We start from the raw sequence: 10,488 nt of genomic DNA, 5'->3' as shown, positions 1-10,488 counted from the left end.
CCCCCCGCTGCTGCTGTTTGTCCCGGCGGCGCGCAGCCCGACGGAGGCAGAGGCAGCCAGAAGGCATCCCGGACCGCGGTGGGACTAACGAGAGACAGCATCAAGTCTGCAACACGCACAGTCAAAGAAAGGTGACGGCCCAGCCTTCAAAATAAGAGTCTAGCCTGGATAGTTACCTACTTCATTGGGATTGTTTTGATGACTTAATTATGACCCGTCTGATTTACTCATTTAGCCTATTTGACTGATTGTGGACTAATTGATTCATTTTATACCACCTTTTTTTTTAATTTGGCCACGTTTCTATCATTATTGGGCTATTTATTTTGTAGCACAACATGACAGCGCTTTATAACTATAAACATGATCCCAAAATAAGTTGATTTAGGTTAAGCTTTACAGAAAACAATGAGAGGATAAGGAGATATAACGTCTTGTGGTTTAAAAATAAAGGGCTCGAGTTATTTTTGTCGAGACCTAATCTCACTTTAAACACTGAAGTTTCGATCAACTTGACTCTTGTGTAACAGAAATCTTTGTCTAAACTGTGAAATTTATTTTATCATTAACTGACTAAAAATATCTTCGTCTTTAGGAAAAAGATTTTTGAGCTTAATCTTTAAAAAAAACAAGCATTGCGTCACCAGGACAGCGAATACATCTTTATTTTGAAAGTCCGCACCGGAAGTGTGTCCGCCGCCGAGTGTTGGCTGCAGCAGCGCAGCTCCTACTTCACAGTCGCCCAGCGGAGGAGAGACACCAGTGCGAGTTGGTTGATCGGAGGCGACGACACACACCGACTGGCATCTGCGCGGGAGACGAGCGAGGAGCCGCGTCCACCAAGTCCCGTCCGCCTCCTCCACACCGCCCGCGCACCGCAGGATGGACGGTCTCTGGGGGTTCGGACACCTCGGACAGCAGCGCGCAATGGAAAGCAGGATTTAGTGGAGAAGTTGGCTTTTCGCAGCGTCGGTGCCCGAGTCGAGGACTCTCACAGACAAGTCGTGAGGAGGTTTCTGACTTTTTTTTTTTTCCCTTCACTGTCGCCAAGACTCGCTCCCCGGGAGGATTTTAAAGTAGGCTGCTTTTGTGGGGTTTTCCTCAGTTCACCGGAGAATAGAGGCAGTTTTTGGTTTCATGAATGCCTGGTGACATTTGGATGACATCTGAAACCTGAAAGGCTAAACTTGCCGTCAAAACGGGAATCGTTGAGTAAGTAGCCTAACATTATTATAATAATAATAATTATTATTATTAATCATTAGTTAGTTCACAGACTAGTCTTTCAGCCTTACAGACAGTGACAAATAGCTTTACTTCCTCGTAGATGAGTCTCGGACAGGTTGAACTCGAGCGTTCAGGATCCCTGCTGGACTGAAAAGTGTGTGCACTGTCTGTGTGTGTGTGTGTGCGTGTGTGTGTGTGTGTGTGTGTGTGTGTGTGTGAAGCTGCAGGGACCAGCGCCACGGTCGTGCCATCGCACAGGTGACGCAGATGTAACGGGTCCTGTGGTGGTCGTGGTCTGTGCGTAACTGTCAGGTCTTGGGTCGATGTCAGCGCAGCAAGGACGCAATTTGTGCGTATTTTTAATGACTGAGGGTCTGAGAAAGCGCTCAGGGGCTTAGTTATAATTCAGAAATGTTATTTGCGCTGTGACTGTCGCAGGTTTGCGTCTGCTGGTGAAATTACGCACCCTACAACAATTAGCTCATACGGTATATTTGGGTAGGAAAATATCTTTTCACTGGAACTGGCACATTTCCTTGTTTCCAACGAGATTTTTTTTAAATCAGAAGTTTCTCTCAGGCTGTGTAGTTTTAAAATGTTGATACTTTGGTGTAAAAAAAAAATCCAGAAATAAACGAAAACGTGAAACCCACTGGCAAAGACTTTTTGATTCTGAAATTACGCACGTTTACGTCTCGATCAGGATCTGGTTGAAAATGTCCATTAGACGCTTCTGAGACGGTTCAGTCTATATTTCTCATCAATCAAACGTTTCCATGTATAATTTCACAGTCAAAAAATTTAAATATTGACATTCATCGCATCCTATGTTCTTTAGGGCGAACACGCCTTTGCTCCTCACTGCAACAGTGACGTCTTCTCCGGTTCGGGTGAATTACACATTAGCCTGATTCACAGAGCCGCACTCCCTGATCATCTCTGAAGTTTCTCCAGAAAGCAACAGATTTTTTTCCTTCCTTTGAATGAACGAACTGTGCGGTTCGCTCCCCTCACCAGCAGATCAGTCATCCCTTCTTCAAACACATGCGCTTCAATGGGATTCAGATGTAGATTTTTGGCCACTCAGCTCAGCTTTGACTACGTCAAGTCATCAGCGGAGAAAATTAACGGATTATAGCACTGTACTAAATCTGTGCTGATATGAGATTTGGGTCTTATGATTCATTAACTTATTACATTTTGGAGCCGGGGCTAATGCTGCAAATGAATTGTATGTACTGACCCAAGAAATAACGCGTGACAGTTTACTGCGTTTTCGGGCAGAGGCAGCCTCAGACACATTTGGGCTCCAAATGAGACTCGGATTCCCTCTTTTCATTATGGAAACTGGCCTGAGACCATGGCTGTGTGCAGTTTCGGTGCCTTTCTTCTTCTTCTGGAGAACAGTGTATTAATTGGCTCCAACGTGTCTGATTTAAGAAAAGCTGATCTCTGTCATGCACCACACTTATTCACTGTCATATCCCAATAATATGAACCTTGTGTGTGCCAGCGGTGACCCTATCTGGCCTTTTGAATAGTTTTACAACTATTATATCTCTGTAAGACTATTGTGACCTAAAATATGTCTTTGATACTCAATGATGAACTTAATTAGGCTTCATTCTTTGTATTTTATACCTTAACGGTCCAGGGTTTCTGCCGGATCCTATATTCCACTGTGCCTGTAACATTCAAAGGAAATGGTATTAATGGTGTTTTCTATTTCTCATTGCTGCACAATAATATCCACCGGCACATTATAATGTGTCCGAGACTGTTACAACAGAGTTGTATAACATTTTAATTTCCCGTGGTGTGGGCTGTAATGTTTACAATATAGTCCCATGGAGCATTATTGTATCAATTTAAATCATCTTTTCTTTTTTGCTCTGTATACTTATAAATTCCCAGAGAGGCCAAATTGTCCTTCTGCAGCCTCTTGTTTCCTGCAGAGGACAAACGTGTGGGCAGGTACTGAAGTCTTTTACACGTGCAGCTTAAGGCACATGACAAGATGTTTTATGCCATCTGTCTTGAGTGTCAGCTGGAGGTGAGCTGAGTCCACAGGCTGCACCGCGTTACACCTGGAGTCACACTGCACCTCTGACGGCTTTAAAGTACCGAGCTCTCTTTGCCTGTCAGCTGATCAATATCTTCTTCTCACCTGAGGGTGCGTTTGAGTGAGTGCTCTGAAGAGAGAGGTGAAGTGTTAAAGGCAGGGGAGGAGACACAAGGAGAGCAGAGAATAGGAGAGTAAGCAAAAGGAGGACAGGAAAAAAAGAAAATTCAAGAACTAGTAGTAGAGAATGTTGCTTGTCTTTGGCTCCATCTGCCCTCTGCCCGGCTGCTGTTTGCACTTGTGCTCTCCCAAAAAACCTCTAATCCCCGTTTCTCAACATGACAAAGTTGATCCAGCCCTTGCTGTTGATTTTCTGGCTTAATTATTAAAGATCACTGACGCTATGCAGAGGTGTGACTAGCATGTGACCGCCTCACATTGATCCTCACAGAGGGGAGTGGGTTGACAGGGATTTGAACCTCGGTTAAAGCACTTTTCTGCCTTGGAGCTGTTACAGTGTGAAGATAGTTCTGCATGATTAATGTTTATGTATTATTCACTGCGGTGGTTGTGTTTCCCTTTCATGCTTTAAGAAAATATTAGCATGAAAATACTGTGGAGGCTTTGAACTCCACGCTGTCTTTGGGATCCACACCGCCTCCACGTTGTCCTCTTCTCTGCTTCTTCAGGCTGTTAGGTTACCATTTTGTCAAGAAAGGGCACGCATTATCAACTCCTCTTCTTAAATGTCTGGAAGTTTCATGGTACCAGTCATGTTGCAACACTTGGCTACTTCTCAAATTCAAGGATTTACTTTGTACACTCGGCAGTCTAAACTAATGCCCGTCACCAAATTAGTCAGTCCAAAGCCTGCGTTGTTTACCACTCTCTTCTCACATGGCTCAAGAGGCTGTCAGGTAACTTGTCTAAACAGATCAGCACGTCGACGTGAGCCAACTCTGATGCCTTGTCAGCTCTCAAAGTGAAGTGTCCATAAAAAGCTAAGATTTTTGTGTGTGCTTACCTTCCAGAGAAAACAAAGGGTTCAAATCAGAGAGGCCTGCAATCAGCTACCTCCACGCCCAGTGAGCAGAGGCCTTATCGTGCTGTATAAACAAACCGCAGAAGCATGTAGGCGTCTTGTGTTGTAAGAAAGTGAGGATGGGCTGAGCAGAAGTAGAGTCATCTACAGCATGAAAGGCTGCAGTATGTTGGAACATGAAAAGCGTGGTGGCAGCGTTTAGGTTGTCTCTGCTGCTGTTTTATCTCTTCATGTGTGTGGAAGAGTGATAATGTGCAAACGGAGCCTCGTGGAGCTGCCTGGGCTTCACTTTGTGCTGAGCAAGGAGAAGGTCCCAGGTCCTCGGAGGGAAAGAAAAACAGTACTGTTAAGACTTAAGACAACACAAGCTTTCTCTGCACGGTGTGTGTGTGTGTGTGTGTGTGTGTACAATACACCCCTGTGTGCACAAGCAAAGCCAACTCTGAAACATTCGCACGTGTTGGCCAAACCAGTGTGTGTGTATTTGTCAGGATGGCTGTAGTCTCGCAGCCAAGGCTATTCTGAAGCTGGACAGAGCTGCTAATGTTTCAGCTATGAGTGGTTGTGTGTGAGTGTGTATAGATGTGTGTGTGTGTATGTGTGTGTGTGTGGTGCTTTGCTTTTCTGGGCATCTCACTCTGAGCTCTCCCTGCGATGTTCGTTGCATTTCCTTGCTTAAGCAAAGAGACAGCAGAGAACTCCCTGTCGCTGTAAGTGGCATTTCCATCTTCTTCAACTTCAGCATTTCTCATTCTGCAGGAATATTAGTGAGTCCATGATCCAGTCACTAAACCACACAGGAAAGTGTGTGAAGATGAACAGAGGTCTGAGGAAGGAATGGCTGTGTGGGTGTCAAATAATGAGATTGTTGTCTCTCTTTAATTGCAGCAAAGTTAACTGACTGCTTAATGAAGTTGTATTGTAGGCCAGAAGGTTTTATGAAATGTTTCAATGAAAAGCCCCATCCCCTGTGTTAACAATCAGCTGCACAGAGGGATTTCCACTCTAATCTTTGAAATCTGTGTGGAATGTCAGGTCAGGATATGGTCGCATGTGTGCAGATCCACAGACGCTTCTTTGTAAAGTGTTCAATATATTTCAGGCTTAGTTGATTTCTTTTCTGATTGCATGTTCTCCCACATCCATTTTTGGGTCCAGAATGACACCTAGACTTCTCTCTAATTCAGCTTTGATTGATTTTTTTTCTTCGTGCCTGTTGTTTTTCAGGTCGGTTAAGGGGAATCGTCGGACCGTTTCTCGCGGCGTCGGACGCCGCTGTTCTTCTGGACAGCATGCGAACGGAGGATGTTGTCTGAGTCGGGCCTTGCTGCTCTGTGTCTCACCTCTTCGTCAAGAGGAATGACGGCTCTGTGGTGCTCACTCTGGTTTTCCTTCCTCCTGCCTCTCTGCGTCGCTCCGGCCCGGCTGCCCACCGCTCAGCCCACAGGTAGGACAGTATCAGAGTTGTTTCTTCACCTGGTTATAAACCAGGACAGCAGACGCCTGAAGGGCTGCATGTCCAAAAGCCAAAAAAACCTGCTGTTTAGCTCATTATGCACTTTCATTTCTTCTCAATTGTTCCTTCATTTTTCTGTGCTAATACGACATCTGCTTAGAACCAGCGTTCTGTGTGTTCATCACTTCAAATAGAGCATTTCAAAAGGCACATTTATTGTTTACGCGAATGTGGTCGAGTCTTCTTTTTTTTTACGAGGAGGATTTAATTGGTCTGTTCTCGGCTCGCTGAGCTTAGCACGATTTTCCCGCTTTGTTCTCAAGGCAGAGAAATACCCAAAGATCAATCCAAAGTAAATGTCGACTGTGTTTTCTTTAATCTCTCCATATTGTGCAAAAAAAAACTAACAGAGCAGAGTAATCTTTTTCTCTGTGGTGTTCGCAAAGTCTTGGTTTTTTTCCTTCCCCTCCCGTTTTTCTTTTTATGTGAGTTGTTTAAAATGAATCTTTGACACACTTTACATGCTACAGCGCATTAAGAAAGACGAGGAGGTGGGTGCTTTCTGGACGGGACCCAGCGGCCTCATTTAAGCTGAGGTACGCTGTGTGTGCGTGTGTGTGTGTGTGTGTGTGTGTGGTGTACATCAGAGCTATCTTTCAAATATGAGGACTCGAGACTTGGGCCTTACCGCTGTTACACTTGACTTACATCAGATTAACGATCTGATGACTGAACTTGATACTTAGGATCCAAAATGTCCAGGTCTCAGGTTTTCACCTGGAACAATAAAAACCAGACCCTGTACGTTTCATTTTCACTCCTCTGCATTCAAAGGATTTCATCTTTAACTAAGTCAAAAGCTCGATTAACACGACTTTGCAAAGAAAATGTTCAAATGTCACTGAAACACCCAAACAACTTCTCATGTCTGTTCCCCTGAAGGCGTGAAAGCAGCTCTGCATTTGATGTGACAGCACCCACTGTACTTGTGTGTGAATTACACTCCTCACAGCCAAAAGACCTCTGTCCTCTCATCTTTCACCCCCCCCGCCCTCCCTCATGTAGAACCCAAATCTTACAACAGACATGTTGTGATTCTGTCCGCCTGATTGCCTTCCCTGCTGGGAGCCATCACGGCCCATCATGCCTGGCATCATCCAAAGAGAATAGAGTGTTTTTTGCAAAGTGGTCCACGTGGCGGGTGTTCAGGCTGTGGTCTCGGTGTCCCTGCACAGTATGCAGACACAGCCAAATACAGCCAGGACACATAGCTCTGAGGACGATATTGTTTCAGGTTTCTGCCCTTCACCACGTTGGGGTGTGATGATTAATTTGACATGAGTGGCCATCAGCTGTCTCTGTGTCTCCGTCAGGGACATTTACTAATGAGAGGGAAGGTTTCTGTAGCTCTCTATCACCGTGTAACTCCACCTTTATTTATCTTTGATTTAGTGGAGGCTTCTTGGAACTAATGAAAACTTGGGTTTTGGGGATTTTCATGTTTTCATAACACCCACATCATTACATGTTTGCTAGATAAAAAGAGAGCGAAGCACATCCCTGACAGACACCTTCAGCCTGACTTATGTCCTCCAGTAGTGTAAGATATTGAGGAAATGAAGGAAAAGAAAGCAGTGAAGCCCACATTCAGCGGCCTCGGTGCCTGGTAGGCATCTCCCCCGTGGCCTCCTGGCCTCCAGCAGAGTTCCCCACCCTCACAGATGGACCAGCAGTAAGGATAAAAAGACTGACGTATACGGGCAGATGGTATGATTTCCCCTCAGCCACCTCAGTGCTGAGCTGTGGAGTTGTCACTGTGTTTTCTGTGTGTATATGTGTGTCAGGGTCAGAAATTAGCAGGTGCTAAGGACAAAAATGCCCTTGAGAGTTTGTATCAGACCTGTAAATTATGATTTACATTAAATTAAAAGTAATTGGGCAGTGATCTGGACAGCCTTATTATATTTCTTAAGGGTTTACTGGATTCATTGAGCTATTTGAGATTAATGTGTGGATGTGACCACTGACCCTGTGCACTGCTGTGCACTGTGGTTTTGCTTTCAGCCTTTACTGTATAGAAAACAGCATGCTTGAGGAGCTTTTTAACATACTGCCCTTAAATATTATGCTTCAGATAGAGGATTTATTTCCCAGAATGCCATGCAAACAGATCATTTCACAGTGTAAAAAATGCCCCAAAAAAGAACAGAACTACCCTTTAAATTCCAAGAAATGAGGCTAAAAAATGCTCCCAGGAATAAATCTCAAAGTTACTGGTCTGTATTTATGCATGTGTGAGGTAACAGGACACTGCAGTCTGCATACGTGTGTGTATGTCTGTGTGTGTATGTATGTCTGTGTGTGTGTGTGTGTGTGTGTGTGTGTGTGTGTGTGAAGTGTCCTTTCTTGTTTCCATTAAGTTCACCGTAATGTTGTCTCAGAGCGTGATATTGTTTATTTCTCCAAAGGCTGGTGGCATTTCCAAATGGTATGGAATAAAAAATGTTGACCAGTGTAAGACTGACAAAGAGCAGAGGTTTTGTGTGTGTGTGTGAGTGTGTTATTCTTCTCCCCTCTGTATTTACTGACCACACCTCCTCCCCCCACCACTGCCCCATGGACCTCAGATGAAATATGTGGCTCCTCAGCTCCAACATTTTCTGTGAAACAGCAGACATTTGAATTCAACACATTCAGTTTTGCCATTGCATCGCTCTGTGTGTGTGTGTGTGTGTGTGTGTGTGTGAGAGTGTGTGTGTGTGAGAGTGTGTGACAGAGCAGGCCCACGTGGAGTCTGCAGTTAAGTGAATGTTATGTCTGTATGAGAAGCGGTGGATTATGGAAGGGATCAGTGAAGGAAGATGAAAAGACAGACAGATTGAAATTAAAGAACAGCACAGTGTGTGTGTGTGTGTGTGTGTGTGTGTGTCTGTGTGTGTTGGAGGGGGGCGTATGTGTGTGTGGTCAGAGAGTGTGTCACTGTTACAGACAGAAAACTACAAGTGTGTGTGTTTCCCTGTACATCTCTTTGTATGTGTATGTGGACACGTCAAATGGCTCTTTGAGGGTTCAGACCTATGTTTCAGGTTCAGGTGGGAATTGGGTCTGGGTCTGGAAGGGATTAGTCATTAGTTGTCATACACTTCACATACTTTTTATTCATTTGCATGAAGAGCGTGCATGACGCAAAGTCTAACAAGCTTTCGACACATCCATCCCTTGATTTGTTTCTTTGTAGGACAAACGTCTGTGTGAACCCGGCCCTAACATCAAAGTAAAGGACTATGGGATGTAATAAGTGTCCTCACAGCTGTAGAAAGACCAACATGTGTCTATGACATCACTGAACCCCCACGTTGCCCCCTTGGCAAAGACTGAATGACATACACACACACACACACACACACACACACACACACACACACACACACGAGTGTTCCCATTCCTCTTCAGGACTTTACATTGACTTACATTCAATTTCTGGACATTGGCCTAACCCCTAACCTTAACCATAACCAGTCCCCTTAACCATAACCAGTCCCTGCCTAACCCTAACCCTTAACCTCAACAGACCCCAACCCTAACCCTGACCACCCTGACCTTGCTTGCTTGATTTACATGGTCACCTACAGTGTGAGTGTGTCAGCAGGTTTCAGTTCCCATAATGTGAGTAATAACCAGGTGCACACACACACACACACACTGTCACATCACTGTCATCATCTCTCTTTCTCTGCCGTATTTGATTTTTCTTCCCTACCACTCTCCACTTTCTCTAACACACACACACACACACACTGGTGTGTTCAGCTAGGTTCTTCAGTGCCTGCCTTCCTAGTGTTCATAACCAGCAGCTGTTTAAACTGGAGAGAGCTCGTAGTAAAAATATACTATGTTAATCTTGAGTTGTTGAGTCGATGCGTCTGTGTGTGTGTGTTACCCTAATGTCAGATCAGAGGAGCTTTTATCAGGAAGTGTCCCTCCAACACAGCCAGGAGCCCGTATAGTCACCCAAGATCACCTCAGATTAGAATATCACCTCTTCTAGTCTTCAGTCCTGGTGTGGTAGTTAGTCTCTCACTGGTCTACCAAGTTCCCTTATAGGTACTTTTGTGATCAGCCCTGGTTCCTGTTTCTCTGGCCCAGATGTCCCTCGGCTCAGCCCAATGACTGGAGTACACACAGACGCACTTTTCATCAGGCCCAAATGACGCTCATCTCAAATGTAGTGTCCCATGTGTTTGAGTCCCTGTCCACCAAACTGTCCAAATGTTCCTGCATGGCACCACCGAGTCCATCGAAGACCTGTTTCTTGGAGTAGTCTAGTCTGGTCCTAAACTAATTCAACAGCAGTAATATTGGTCACAAATAAGTCGTAGGTATTTTTAGCCCTGCTGATTGGCTCCTATTCAGCTGAATGTGTTTTTAGACCTAAAGAGAAGCTTCTGCGTCCTCAGTGTGAGTTTATTGAGAGGTTATTTTCTCGAGTATGTAATCTCGAGTGTAATTTTCTGTGGAGCATCACTACCCTTTAATCATCCCATTATGTAAATGAGCACTGCTCCATGTGTGGGCTTTACAATGACTCTCTGAAATCTGGACCATTCATCACACCTTGAGCAGAAAGTTTCTTGAACCAGTTCCTCTTTTTCTGCAGCAACACTTTCTGTGTCGCTCCAATAATGGCGATTTCCTGGGCAG

General features: G+C 44.7%; 1 protein-coding gene across 3 annotated transcripts in view; it reads left to right on the top strand.

The window, feature by feature from the left end:
- Positions 1 to 774: 774 nt before the first annotated feature.
- Positions 775 to 10,488, top strand: part of fgfr3 (fibroblast growth factor receptor 3) — a 62,871-nt gene continuing 53,157 nt past the window's right edge. For all 3 annotated transcript variants that reach the window (XM_026302725.2, XM_026302707.2, XM_026302717.2), the window contains exons 1-2: positions 775 to 1,212; positions 5,559 to 5,778. In XM_026302725.2, coding sequence (XP_026158510.1) covers positions 5,637 to 5,778 — 142 coding nt within the window. In that variant the 5' untranslated portion in view covers positions 775 to 1,212; positions 5,559 to 5,636. The remainder of the gene's footprint in view (positions 1,213 to 5,558; positions 5,779 to 10,488) is intronic.

Source organism: Mastacembelus armatus, chromosome 22 (genome assembly GCF_900324485.2).
Source record: "Mastacembelus armatus chromosome 22, fMasArm1.2, whole genome shotgun sequence".
Taxonomy (NCBI): Eukaryota; Metazoa; Chordata; class Actinopteri; order Synbranchiformes; family Mastacembelidae; genus Mastacembelus; species Mastacembelus armatus.
This window is presented reverse-complemented; position numbering and strand designations above follow the sequence as displayed.